Here is a 15,207-nt window from a genome sequence, read left to right as displayed (position 1 = left end):
ACGGAGTAGATTTATTGTTTGGATTCTGATTTAAGAAATTGCACAAGTGTCTAACTTTCAAGATGAGCTAAAGTCTAACTTAAACTGATGAAGTAAACAGATGCATAAGAATCTGAATGATTTAGGATGGTTTTACATGTATCCTGACGTGATAAATCAGAGCTAAAATTAACAGTACATTATACACTTTGAAAACTAACACAAAGATCTTGACTAAGACAAGTAATATCATGATTTAAATAAATCCCAAATACACATGTTGTTTTTAAAACCTTACATGGGATGCATACCTTCCTAACTTACAACAGGGGAAGATCTAAATAGTGTATTTAAGATTTTGTATCAATATTTTAATGAAATATTATTTAACAACTTTAAGACTTGCACCAAAAATAATTGGTATTATATTCATTACTGCATGGCTTAATCTTTTTAATATAACTAGAAAATTAGTTTAAAGAAACATAATTAGAATAATTCTAGACATACCACCAGAACACGATTAAAAATAAAGTAGATACTGCAATATTGTACAAAAATATAGCTAATTTAAATGCAAACCCCTTTTATGGGCTATTTATCTCTGCTTATGTATGTTAGGGGAATTAGAAAGAAGTTTATTTAAATGACTGATTTTTATTTTTTTTTTAGAATTAAGGGCTGCAAAGCAAGTCTTGCTGTTATTTAGCAAGTATTAATCATGCTTACACAGAGGCCACTTGAGAAAAATTTATTATAAGAAATTTGTGACCAGTCATGCTGTAGGAAGAGGAGAAAGCCACAGGGCTGAAATGACAGTAAGATTTGTGTATGCAGTGCTCCTCTGGTAGTTAAATTGCAGGAATGTGACATTGATCTGAAACGGGAGCTGTTTGAAGTAGCAACTGTCAGTCTCTGTATTCAAAGGATGGCCCAAAGTCTTACTCAATTAGCCATTTTGGCATGACCACTCAGTTTATAAAGTCCTACCAACTCAAAAAGTGATCTGTCCTCAAGAGGGACTTCAAGAAGACTGCGTGGTTTGAGGATAGTGAACAGTCATCTAGGACTATAGCTTGGACTATTTTGGTTTCTTTTTTTTGCAGAAGTGCAGCAATGCCTCACTTACCTGACTGTACTTCTTACAAGGTAAGCCAAATGCGGATTTAGGTATGAGCGAATGTCTGCTGCTGTTGGTGTTACTTGAAGTTGGTTGGATTATGGTTTTCTTTGTATGTTTATTTACTTTTTCAGGTATAAAAAAGTAAAGATACTGTGATATTGATTTTAGGGTACATATATGCTTGTAGATTTGATTGTAATGGTCAGTGATTTCACCAGAGATCATTCTTAAATGAGAAGAGAAAAATGAGTAGCGTACTTTGGTCTTTTGTCAGGATCATGTTTGTCTTTTCTAAATCTATTTTTTTTTTGATAATTATTCAGAAGGTTTATTCAGCTGTGTTACGGGAAAACAGCACACAAAGAAGAAATGTGTGAGGGTGCAAAACTGAAAAAAAAAGATTTAAGGTTAATAATCATTCTATCTGAGTGTTATTAAAGCTGAATCTATTGTTTTGAAGTTTTTTAGGTGAACATATGGGCAAATACCGGTACCAATATCTTGAAACTTTAGCAATTATTTCCATGCCTTCCTAGGTACAAACACACTTGGAAAATCAGTCTAGATACCACATACAGCAAAGCCAGAGGCACCAGGTGAAGCAGTACCTGACCCTCGATACCAAGCTGTCCAGCCAGACGCTCTCCCTCTCCCATTCCCACAAAATCCAGCCTGCAGGAGTGGCCTCCATTTTAAGAAACGGACACATGCCTCCCGTCAGCGACATTGGCACACCAGAAAGCCCCGTTAGCAAGCTGCTGGCCCTTGGAGGAGAACATGAAAATGCGGTAAGGCTGGGCTGGTGAAAGGAATGGGGAAATGGGCTTTGTGTACATCTACAAGAACATTACAGGACCCCCATCGCACTGGCAGTGGGCAAGAGATGACTTTCTTTACTTTCACGGGGCCTTGAGTTGCAGCACTTCCTCCCTAAATTCTTTTGGATTATGTGGGTGATTCCCTTGAATGCCTGTGAATAACTTATTGCATGATCAGGCTTCTAAATTACTGCCAGTTGAAATATACTTTTTCATCTTTTTATCTATGTGTCATATATTGCTGTACATTTTTTCAATACGTACTTGATAACGCAAAACTTTTTTTCAGATGAGAGTTATTTCTGTCTAAAAGTATTATCCTAGCTGCATAACAAAGTTAAATACTGATTGCCTTAAAGTTGTAACTGAAAGAATTGCTCATTCATTTTTCAGTTGGCCGATATATTTATACATGGGTTATCTTGGGTAAATTGGCATAGATATGCTAACTTTAGTGCCACCATCGATTTTAATAGAGGTACAGCTATTATACAATGTCAGATTCTCAGCCAGTGTGAGATGTAGATCATTATGGCCTTTAATACTTCAGTAGATTCCAAGGGAGACTGCTTATTAGGTAAAAGGGGAATTCCTACAGAAATGAGAAATGGAAATGCCGTATTACATCTTGGGCTCTAACAGAACAGAGGATTCTTAGAGATACACTGTGACCCATTTATGCATTTGGATGTTATGCAGCTAGGCGTGAGGGAACTGAAAAAAATAAACCCAAGACTTCCCGAAGAGCTCATCTGTGGCCCCTCCATTCTTTCTGCATTGACGACTGACATTTTACGTCAGGTTCATGGATTACAGGACCCACCACTCTGCAAAGATTATTTTAGATGCCCTTTGTGGAGGTCTCTGTGGTCACCTCTGTGCTAGTAAGCACAGCGTGCTGCAGTGGTTCTCGGGCTCTTTGGGTGTCTGCCCAGGAACATCTGGAGCCCACTCTTGTACTACTCTCTGTCCTGGAGAGCAAGATGGCTGCTTGTAAACCACTCACCTGAACTGTGCTTGGGAGTGATAGTTGGCACAGGCCAAAGTCCTTGTATGCATCACTCCAACAATTTGAATAATCCCATCCCAGACCCTCAGGGAGATGACTGCCACAGGGTAATTTCCTAGCTGTAAATATGCCCTGTGGTTCAGTGTAGGCTGTAGGGATGTTAGTAAATAATACAGGGCCCACACACATGTTGGTGCGCTGAGCTATACTCATTCATATTGCCTGTTTTCTGGCATTTCCTGGCATCGTTTTGGCCCAGACAGCACTTTCCTAAATAAGTCTGGACACAACTCCTCGGACAACACATGTCTGATTTTTGGAGAGAGAGAGGAGTGTACGTGTGAGCTATGCTGGGCGACGTGGCCTATAGGTCTGTACTGAGAGGTCCCTGGCCTGTGTGATGTTTTCTTTTGTTGCATAGGACCCTCTACATTTCCTTCAGCTACAGCTCTTCAGACAGCTCCCAAGAGTTGCTTGAAAAGCCTGAGAGCATGAGTCAACTACTGCTGCACATGGTAGAGTTAACAGTGACAGGTTCATAATGGAATCTTTTCCAAAGTTATCTTGAGAAAGGAACCAGACTGAAATTATTATTGAAAAATCCTGCTGTACCTTGTCCAAATTTATATATGTCTATACATCTGCAAAGTATTCACTGTTTCGTCCCAAGTAATTAATGAGCTATTCCATCTTCTTCAGTAGCTGTTGGTTCAGATTAGAACAAAAGTGGGACCAGAGGGCTGGCTGGAGAAGTGTCCAGTGTTCTGCCAAACACCACACAAACCTCTCCCTGCTGAATCTGGAGAGCAGTGTGTAACATCAAATCTTGAGTGACTCATGCTTTTGCAGAACCACAGGCTCCCTTCAGCCTTCCTTCACCAACGCAGCAATACACTGTGGATATGACACATTTGATGAAGGTGACAGATCACAATTACAACTTAGCAGTGTACTCCTGCCATCTGAGCTTGGTGTTGCAATAAGGGGTTAAAAAGGGGGAATAGGCTGGTGCTTGGGAGGAAAGAAGTAACTTGCTAAACCACAAAAACTGTTTTCACAAGAAGTAAAAAATGTGAATATTGTGTAAAAGTGCTTGAATTATTTGCATTTTAAGATACAAACTTCTGAAATTCAGTTTTATTGATGTAATAAATATTCAAGATTATTTCCTCTGTATTTTCAGAATAACGTTTCCATTATTATTTGTAATGATTGATCTTAAAATATTGTTTTATCAGATGGAAGAGGTGATTGAAGACATAATCAATATGGAATCAAGTTTTAATGATGAAGGCATAGGTTGTTCTGAAACTCCTTTACTAATGCAAAGAACTGTAAGTATTTTATGGAATTTCACCTTGCTGTTTAGAATAGAGAATTTCATTGATTCAAGCACACATCACACGTCAGAGGCTAAAGCAGTACTATCAGTGAATTATTCTCCTTTCCCTTCAGTCGCTTGTCTTTTGTCAAGAAATATTACAGGAAAAGTTTCCAGTGTGGTGGGACACAGCTGGTTTAGGTGGTCTGAATAGCATTTGGGGTTCTATCCCAGCACCAGCTCTGGTGCATAACCCATTGGAGGTACTAATTCCCATGCAGGACTATGGATAAGAGGAGTCTCTGGACCCTAGAAGGTCTTTTAAAGTCTTGCTTAAAGAACCTTCATCTAAAAAAGTCAAATCTTCCCCATGTAATAGTTTATCCGGTATCGTAGCTTCTCCAATGTCTTATGCTGAAGCAAGGGTGGTCTCTGATTCTTGACTTTCAGAAAGGCAGGTTGCACCTAGTTGAATAATTTCAAGAGCAAAGATGAGAAATATCACTTTTCATGTTAAATGTTTTATAGGAATAATTGTAACAAACTGTTACGTTTGTGTAATGTCTTTTTGTAAAGAAATGACAGAGAATTAGTAAAGGGTACTTACATTTCCATACAGGTTACACATTTAAAGAGGAAAGATGGACATTTTCTGGACACAACAATGCATAGAGCAGTATTATTTGTTTAAACAATACCTATCAATAACTGTAATGCAACACGCTTTATAGAAGGGATGTTCTTTGTTCTTGAAACCCTGATTTATCGTGAGAACCTTTTTCCACAGATTTTGTTCTCAGGGCCTTAAAATAGGTACTGATAAAGGGAAACTTCGCTCTGGTGAAGGCGGAAGGATTTTCACAGGCTTTGACAGTCTACAAAGCTCATTTCAGAATACGGAGTCAGGTGCTTGCTCTTAATCACCCACTAGAGGAACATCTTTTTCTGACTACGGAACATCATTGGCTACAAAAATATATTAGGAGATAAGATCTTTACGCCTCTATGTTGCCCACTACAGAGTCCAGTGCTGTTGCCAAAGAACAGTTCCATGAATACCTAGCATTTGCATGCCAGCTACAGAACTAATACAGTCAGTCTGATTTATACATATCTCAGGACAGAATATAGCAAAGAAATGCTCCCTGGGAAGTGAATTAGTATTTTTGCTCAAATTAACACGGGGCAGAGGAGGTACCTTTCAGGTGTGGTACTGTGGGATGGTGATGAGAGGCATGAATTCTGGGGTTTGGATTAGCCTCACACTCCCCCAATACCTTTTAAAACTGGATGATGTTAATCTATGCTAGTTCCAGCCTCACTAGCCTTTATCTTCAGCTGTGAAGGACATATCTCTAAAACGTATTGAATACCCTATTCTTGATGAGCAAGGAAATATGCAGTGACTTTTAGGCCTAGGTAGTATCTTACTTGCAAAGATTTGAGACTCCTGCAATGCCTGTGGTCCAAGTAATTATATTTAGATTTTTGTCTGTGTTGAGGAAATCCCCAGGCTGCTAGGTAAGCCAGGGAAGTGTGTATTTCCAAATCTCTTTGTGCAATACTAAGACAAAATGATGCCTGCCTTCAACAAGGCATGTGAACTGCCCCGGTGTGGAAGCAATCAAGCACTGTTGTCTCTTTTGGCAATTTGTACTCCAAAAAGATATGAAAGAAATGGGCAGATGGGGGTGGTTTCAGGATTTTAGCTTGTGACTCAGGGTTTTATGGTATCATTGAAGCCTAAACCTGCCTGCAAAATTTGGGTCATAAGCTGTGCAATAGAGAAAGATAGAAGGAGGTAGAAAATATGTTTTCTAGATCCAGTTTTTCATCATCACATTAAACGTAATGACATTTTGTTTATCTATCTGAGTTAAAAATTTAGATATAATATATACAATGTATTATATATTATGTACGTATAGTGTTGGACTAGGAGACATGATCAGGAATGAGAGAACATCTAATTCCCCTGAGAAGAGGAACTGGGGTTGTGCTGTACTTAACCAGAGATTCATATTACTTCTTCTGTACAAGGTGCCTGGCTATGGTGGCTGCCATCAACATAGTGTAAGCGAGATCACAAGTGAGACTGAGCTGTGCCTGGATGATTCTGTGTTTGCTTCCTCCTTACACTTCTCCAGTGTAATGCTTAAGAGTTTTTACGATTGCATCTTAGATTTTTCCTTTCTTGGCATTGTCTTGAATTTGTCCAAACTGTGCAAATCAGTCTCTAAAACTCAAAAAAAATCCGAGTCTTTTGATTTTCTTAATATGGTGTAAGGCGTGGGAGTGTTCCAGCAAAATCTTTTCTTGAACAATGTTTGTTCATGAAGCCATTCTTTCCTCTTTTTTCTAAATAGATAGGGGCTGAGATTAGAGACTTTTCAGTGCTACCTGTTGTGTGCTGCAGTGAATTAATGTTTGCTTTAGTTAGATGCACCCATGTACCATTTTAACGGCACATTAAATGAGGACATTGAATCCTATGAGACCACTCATGTGAATAATTGCTTAGAGGCTCATTGTCTGACCCTGAATTAATGAATTACAGTCATGTATTAGTAGAATTAGAGAAGTGAAAACAAGATCACTCCATCTCTCATGAAAATTATTACAGCTTCTGAAGAGCGTATGGTCTGGCTTTTATTGTGTTTGGCCCCAAATTCATAATTTTATAAAACCCTCTGGTTTTGAGTGGAAACTTCAGAATTGCTCAAAGTACGGAATTCTGTGGTGGTTTTTATCACTCTTAACAGTACCCTAATGGTAGAAACCCACTTTTTATAATTAATTTTTTAGAAGATGAGTTAAAATAGAAGACCAGGTCCTCCCTATATGCAAGAGGTCTTGATTGTTCTGAAGGTATTCGTAAACTCAGTTCTATTTTTGACCAGAAAACATAACTGAAATTGAATCATAACTATTCCTATGAACAATCACTTGTTGAAAACTGTTCACCATAGAGAAGTAAGGATTTAATAAAGAAAACTTGAAGATGACACAAATTTAAAATAATTTTTCCTTGTCATAATAATTTAGTCTTATGAAACTCTTTACTAATAGACAGCAACATATGTATCTATATTGTAAGAAATCCATTTCTTCTCTGAGTATCGTATTAGGTGAAACAGGTTTCTTCCTGACTTTATAGGAATCATTAAAAAAAAATTAAAAAGAATATATGAATGAGTATGAGATAAATAATTTTGTGTATGCCAGATATGCCAGATATTTGAAAAGTAAACATTTTTCATTTTTGTCAGACTTTCATTCTTACTCACAATCCTCACAGTCTATTCAACATCCTGTAGTGAATTTGAAGTTTATTGACTTCCAAATGCTCAGAATATAGGAAATGTAGATGTAAAGGTCTGTTAATGTAAAGCATATATAACACCATCATTAAAGGCTTGGTGCAAGTTCTAAAAAGCTGTGGTTTACATTCCTTTTAATACCTGAAAAAGGGAAGTTTAAGAAACATGCTGTATCAAGGGAGATGTGGAGAGCATTAGTCACAGTGAAGTGAGCCAGAAAAGACCAGAATTAAAAAATAGAATCTCTGTGCTTTTCAGGGTTGGATTTGACAGTCCGTGACCTGGTGAAACTCTGCTTGTTACTAAATGATTTTTTTATTTTGCTAATATACGTATACAGCCCTAGGACTCACCAGAAAAAACAGTAATTTAACAAGTACAACCGTGATCTCTAAAAAACATTTGGCATTTTACCAGTACTTTCATTGAGAAATAACTGTTGTAGTCCAGATAATCACTGTACAGCTACTGGAATAATGTCGTCTACTTGACATGCAGTCCACTGAAACTTACATCAAAAGCATTAGGAGATTGACTAGCTTGGAATGAGAAGAAAACGAGAGGATATTAACGTTCTGCAAGGGCACAGGCTTCTCTTGTACTGTGCTGGGTGGGACAGACCAGAAAATAATTTTATTCTGTGAACATTTCCAAGGATTCTAAGTTGTCTTTTGTTCTGGTGCAGAAGAAAACAAGAGCTTTCAGAATTATTCTTGCAGAAGCCCAGGGACAGAGGCTCTGTGGCAATTAGGTGGCTGGTAGTGAGGGCTAAGGAGCAGTGCAGAGTAGTGCCTGGGGCAGAGCACTACCATAACACTGAACTTCAAAAAATGCCCTGCAGTGGCCTAACTGGTGATCTGTTGAATCAGGCGGGCTCACTGTCACTGGGCTGGTAGGTATTGAATAACTTAACAAAACAAAGCAGTTCCTTTTGGATCGCTTGAAAGCAAATGGAAAACTTCTCCACAGAAAACATTTTAATTGATTTTTTATCATGTCTAGTTGTAAATAGAGCCAAGAAAAAAATGTTCCTGTCTTCATAGGATCATAGAATCACAGGATGATTTGGGTTGGAAGGGACCTTTAAAGGTCATGTAGTCCAACCACCCTGCAATGAGCAGGGACACCTTCCTCTAGACCAGGTTGCTCAGAGCCCTGTCCAACCTGACCTTGAATACTTCCAGAGATGGGGCATCCGCCACCTCTCTGAGCAACCTGCTCCAGTGTTTCAGTGCCCTCATTGCAAAAAATTTCTTCCTTATATCCAGTGTGAATCTACTCTCTTCTAGTTTAAAACTGTTACCCCTTGTCCTGTCGCCACAAGCCCTACTAAAATGTTTCTCCTCATCTTTCTTACAAGCCCACTATCAGTACTGAAAGGCTGCAATAAGGTCTCTCTGTAGCCTGCTCTTCTCCAGGCTGAACAGCCCCAACTCTCTCAGCCTTTCCTCATAGGAGAGCTGTTCTATTCCTTGGATTATTTTTGTGGCTATCCTCTGAACCCACTCCAACAGCTCCATGTCTTTCCTGTGCTGAGGGCTTCAGAGCTGGACACAGGACTCCTGGGGGGGGTCTCAGCAGAGTGAAGTAGAGGAGCAGAATCACCTCCCTCCCAATTTCCAAAATTGTTCTTTCCTTTAAAGGAAAGAAATCCTTAAAGATCTGAAACAGCATTAATTCCTCCAACAGTTCCAGCTCTTAACTGCATACAGAAATCATTATGGTGTCATTGGTGCTTTGAAGTTCACTTCACATCAAAGATTTAGAGCTGTCATAAACAGTGAATCTGTTGTTGGGAAGTTTGTGTATCTGTGAATCCAACCAAATTTCTTCAGTTTTCCTTGAATCTAACTGGATGCATGTGGTATTTATATGCTGGGAAAAGAATAATAATAATAATAAAAAAAAGAATGTTATTGTTATTTGTTCCATTTTAATGAAATGGTACTGCACCTCAGCTGAAACTTGCTTTAATCATTAGATAATCAGAGAATATTTACGTTACACTCAAACATTATATTCGATAATAATCTATTGTTATTTGTTGTGACTAAAAGCAACAGCTAAGGGGCAACAGATCCCACAGGTCCCATTGCTAGTCCTTTTCTGGTTGGGTGGTGTAGGAAACAGAAAACTACATATCTGGCTTGTCTGGTACTTCTGGTTTTGAATAAGGGCAGAAAGAAAGAATGAACTACCTGTCATGGTTTTTTCATTTGCTGGGCCACCTCCATACAACTCTGAATCCAAGAGAAGCCACTCTCTTCCTCTGCATGCCAAGGAGCTCAGTGTTGCCCAGCACCGTAACAAGGAAAAGTGTAGATAGATAGTTTGTTCTCAGCTTTGACATCTTCTTTTCTCGCTCTCCAAGACCTCAAGTGGCTGCCTTTAAGGTAAAGGGGCCTCTAGTGAAATCATTAAAAGGCCTCAATAACTGATGGAGTGTGAAGACTGGGACAGAGAGGAATTACTAATAGAGAGGGGAAGCAAAAGAACCTGGGCACGCTGGAAAGCTGGGGTTTGCTAGCTGTCAGGTGTCAGGGTGAGCCGGTGGGCCAACTGGGCGTGGGGAACTGCGGCAGCATGGCAGGGAGTGCTGGGCAAAGGCGCTGCCTTGCAGGAGGTCACCTCCCGAGGGATCCTGTGAGGCTTCACTTGCATCACCTCACTTCATGCGCTCACAGAGCACTATTTCACTAAGACTGGGAGCTACAGTCTGCTTCGAGTCCACTTAGGAGTTGGTTCCGCTGGGATTGCTCCACTTCTGTTGCTCTTGCAGGAAAACAGCTTATGGAGAAAATCCTCAGTGGCCCCGTGGCTTGCTTGTATTTGGCCAGTTACATTGGCATTTGAAGAAATCTTGTGGTGTACAGGTGTGGACTGGAGGTTAGATCAGGACAGGACAAGACACATGTTTTCCTTTTTTAATTTTTATGATTCTGTTAACTACAGCTGGTATAAAGTTCTGATTAAGTCTGTCAAATCTGCATTTGTTTTTACGGAGGCGCTATTTATCGATAAAAGCACAGTGCAGTCCATCTGTGAAATCTCACTGTTATTTCAAGGTCTTTGAGGTCACAGTTTCTCATCATGGCATTAATAATTTGTACTTGTATTAATTATTTCTCAAATACTGATGGTCACCACCTGGATGGATTACAAAAACTGCTGTCTGTCCCATTGCCAGAAATCATACAGAGAAAAGAAATTCAAGTAGGTATCCTCCAAAGTATTTTGTTCAATAATTGCTGTGATTATTCAATCATAAAGTAAAACCAAATTTCCATTAGAGATGAATACAGTATTGCTGATCTAGGCAGCCCCCTGCTGCATAATCATGATTATTTTTTATTTAGTGAATACTGATGTCATTTGCCAACCTTTATAAGTTTATAAAATCTGCTAAAGTTCAAAACTATTTTAGAGAAAGGGCCAGAGTATACATTAACAACCTCATTTGCTCAGGTTGGGTAACTTGAAAAGGCTGCATAACATCAATGAAAATGCTTTGTCAATCACATTCTACACTAGATTAGTCTTAAAGTCCAAGGAAGAATCAAAGTTCACCTAAGTATATAAACTTCTGTCTAGCACTCCCTGGTATCAGTTCCAAGTTTAAAGAGAAAGAAAAATGAAGGAGAAAGAACAGTCGGTATCTATTGAGGAAATAATAGACTCCTCAAAAATAAAACTGGTGAGCAAATATTTTCTTTGTCTTTCTTCAACAGTATAAAGGTGTTAGCCAGGAAACTGTGTCTTTCAGTTGCTGAGAACTAACAACGAAATGCACAAACTGAGAACCCCTCAGGCCATTTTTCTGCAGCTGGAGGTGTCTTTTGCTATCACTGCCACTGCTGTTTTGAGTGTGATACAGATGCCAGACGAAGGATTGTTTTCAATATTTCACACAGTATAGCATTCTGAAGGTGAAATGGGCAGTGTATAGCTCTCCTGCATGCTCTAAGTACTCCAAATAGATTGGGTGTGAGTGCTGGCAATTTATCTCATGCTGTAGAAAAGGTCTTCATAGCATAGAGCATACAATACTTTGGGTCAGGAGAAGAACTCTGGTCCGCTTTTACATAGCTGCAGCACTCAAGAGCTGTGCAAAATGCCCAGGTGGCTCAGTTCTGTCTCTAACAAGCACAAGGTCTAATAACCCTTCTCTGTTCTGGGGGTAGACCTCTCTGGCTGAAGGGAGCCAGAAAACTCCAGCTTCATGCAACTGGAGTAAATCTTTTCATAACTATGACATGATGGAAAAGTTTCTTTATTCTTTTCTTTTCAAAAGGTAAATAGACATGAATGGAAGTATTTTTCCAAAATATACAGTTGTCTGTATGTAAGTACCTCTTACAAACATGATCTTCATCTCGGAGCTTAATACATGTTGAAGAGAGATAAGAGAAAAGGACAGATAAATCAAGTTTCTAATTCTCCTAATAGGCACTCCTCACTAATTTTAAGCTCCTATGCCACAGAATCTGCAAGAAAATTCCTGCTGTTTGGGGCCACCAGGCAGATTCTGTCTTATCCCAAAGCCCTGATGTGCAGCTTCTGCTGCACGTCTCGTGTTGCTGTCTGTATAGAGCAGTGCAAGACCTGAAGTCCCTGGTAGATGACAGATAATAGAGAAGGCTACATTAAACTCCTTGGGGTCTGTAACATGTAGGTTAAGATTGCTTCTGGACCTAAACTTCATGAATTTCTGTCAATGGCATTTACATATGTTGAATAAAAGACTTGTGAGCTCAGAGGCGGCAACAGTGGCCACTTAGTTCTCTAGGCACAGTCAAGTTTCTTACTGCAAGATAAAGCTAACTTGTGGAAAACACAAAGGTTTCTTGAAGGCTGTTTTGAGAAATAAACTCCTGAAAGATACAATTGTTTTGCTTAGCACCTCCTACTCCATCAGCCAGGACCTTCTATGACCTTTACTATATGCGTGCAGTAGTTGATGAAGTAGTTAACTATGCATTTATATTTACCCTGTAAATAAACACTTGTGAATACATCTGAAATCAACCACTATAGACAGAAATTCCAACCAAAATGAAACTCTGCATGGTACATGTTAACCCATGTAAACACACTAGATCACAGAAATCAGTAAGTACCTTACTGTAATGTATTCAGATACTTAGATGACATGTGAAATGTAAGACGATATAATAGAAAACTTATAAGATATGTATATAAAACAAGTAATATAAATACTGGTAACAGAGATGTTAGTATCTATATTTAAGAGAAAATGCCCTGTATTTTAATCCTGAAAATAACTATGGTTTTCACTTGTCCCTCACCCTCAATTTTTCACTTTTCTTGTGGTTTTGTGCTGATATTTGTTCACAGTGTTTAGAGGAAGAATTTGAATGACTTGGTATATGCATTTACAAATGGTAGACAGGGAAACAGAAGAACCTGGATGGAACCAGCAATTAGTGCACTAGCTGGTGTTACTAGTGAAATACTCGTAGTATGGTAAAAACAGCTAACAGAGCTATCATTTAATTGTAATTTTTGGGTTTCAGACCCTGGAGGTTAGTGGGGCAATACTCCTGTGACATTTGGTTTCCAGCTGCAAGTTGGATGATGACAATATAACACCACTTCACTTTTGGTTCTTGTCTGTTGTATTAGTTTTGCAACCAGAAGAGCCAAGAACAGCTATAAACATAGAATTAAGAGACAATAACTGAAAGAATAGAACTCTCTTGCAAAAGGCTGAATCTCCAGAAAATTCCTCTGCTTGGTCATATTTGATCAGACAGTTATCTAGACAATGGACTTCTACGTATATGATCAGGGTAGGAATATACTGTAACTGGGAATATGAACAGAGTTCATTTTTCTCTGATGAATAATGAACCAGCTTGATGATCATTATTTGAAGATAAAAAATGAACCAGTTTTCATGAATAATATATAATATGTAATATAATATATCTGAACATTAACTCCTTGGTTGAGGAGTCTGTAATTACGAACCATGTTAAAGATAAATATAGAAGGAGATACAATTTGTTGAAAGGAAAACAAGTCTGAAAATGGAAGCATTTGCTTTTCTGCCATTCTCTTTGTTTAATAAAAAAGGGAACAGAAACATTTGGGTATTATTTATTACTAAAGACCAGCTATTTTCAGATGTAAGTACTTTGTGTTGCAACTACACAAGGACTTAAAACATTTAGCTGTGAATTGGATCTTCTTGTTCTAGACTCTAAAACCAGTATACTACAACTTTTTTGACAATTGACAGTGTAAACACATCCTTACAAAGAAAAAGGATGTCACTGCTAATGTTGTTCAACTTTCTTCAAGTAACACAGCAATTGTGAAAGAAAGCCAGAGGTTGAAGCCCAGTCCTCTGAGAACAGAACTTGTATTGACCCACAAGATTATTCGTCCTGTCTGCAATACCTTTGAATTAGATGAAAAACCACAATTTACTAAAACACTCGTTGAATATACAAGAATAACCCCAGTTTTCCCTTTGTCAAAAATTGGAAGCATCTGATATACCAGATATTACTGTTTAGAAAATGGATTTGCAATGACTGGGTTATTGTATACTTATTGATCCACTCACTATTTGGCCAAATTCAGTGCAAATTTTGAAGTTCATGGATGAAAAAGTTTTGCTTACCTGTCATGAATAAACAGGAAAGGAATGACAAGGAATGAAGTATGTGGTTTTTTATGTTTTCTATCCCAGCAACAGAAATACTCAATAAACTTTTACTTGATACATAAAATGAACTGTGGACACAGTTCCAAATTTAGATTTCACATTTGGGATGCATATATGGGGATAGTATAAAAGCGTTGTAAAATCCCTGCTCTCACTTTTTAATTAAAATGACTAAGCAAGAACCACACTGAAATGGAAGGACGCTAACGTATTTTTTGAGGTTAAGAAGAAGTAGTCTTATTTTACAAAACTGTTCTTTGAAGTGGTGCTATGAATTAGGTTCATAAGAACATGATTTAAGTGGGATATATTTGTGGGGGGGAAATAAAGTATTGTACCAATATTTCACTTGTGAACACTTTTTTCTAGATGCAGTCCGAGCAAGTACTTATTTTTACCAAGCACCAAAAGAAATTTACTCTTGCAGGTATAGTACTCACCCTTTCAGGTTAGGCAGCTACATAATTTCTTCTTGTGACAAGTAAAGCATCACGTGTTATGCTTCGCTGCTATTGGAGTTTGCCAAGTCTGTAGGTGCAGTACAGGCAATCTGGCCATCTGTAATAGGGCAGTAATCCTCAAAACTGTCTGTACTGCACATCAGCTGCTCTGGTTATATGCCATACTTCTGCTTTTGCAGGAAATATAGGTCTGCAGACACACTTTGTGGGTTGCATATCTGCACTTATTAACCTGGGAAAAGAGGGCAGCAAAGGAAGCTTCTGCTAGCAGGACTATTCCTGCAGCTTGCTTCCCACTTGCCCTCTTTTTCATGGGCTCTTCTGGCATGGGCAGAATGAAGACCTCTTGTAGAGGCAGTCTGGTCCTGACCTCTGTATTTTCTGGGGTCTTCTTGACCCTTCTGATCATATACATGGGCTTGTGAATGTGACTGCAAGGAAATAAGACCCTCCAAAAAAACAGGACAGTTCATCTTGCTGCC

General features: G+C 38.6%; 1 protein-coding gene across 2 annotated transcripts in view; it reads left to right on the top strand.

The window, feature by feature from the left end:
• The window catches only part of TFEC (transcription factor EC), a 100,564-nt gene that overhangs the window by 61,368 nt on the left and 23,989 nt on the right, over positions 1–15,207 (top strand). Inside the window, exons 1-3 of one of the 2 annotated variants that reach the window (XM_075429023.1) lie at positions 1,091–1,128; positions 1,639–1,890; positions 4,168–4,263. In XM_075429023.1, coding sequence (XP_075285138.1) covers positions 1,096–1,128; positions 1,639–1,890; positions 4,168–4,263 — 381 coding nt within the window. In that variant the 5' untranslated portion in view covers positions 1,091–1,095. Of the gene's footprint in view, positions 1–1,090; positions 1,129–1,638; positions 1,891–4,167; positions 4,264–15,207 lie in introns of those variants that run through there. The other variant, XM_075429021.1, reaches the window with a different exon arrangement.

The sequence above is a fragment of the Opisthocomus hoazin genome, chromosome 8 (assembly GCF_030867145.1).
Source record: "Opisthocomus hoazin isolate bOpiHoa1 chromosome 8, bOpiHoa1.hap1, whole genome shotgun sequence".
Lineage (NCBI taxonomy): Eukaryota > Metazoa > Chordata > Aves > Opisthocomiformes > Opisthocomidae > Opisthocomus > Opisthocomus hoazin.
The sequence above is the reverse complement of the archived record's forward strand: the minus strand, read 5'-3'. Positions and strand labels throughout refer to the sequence as shown.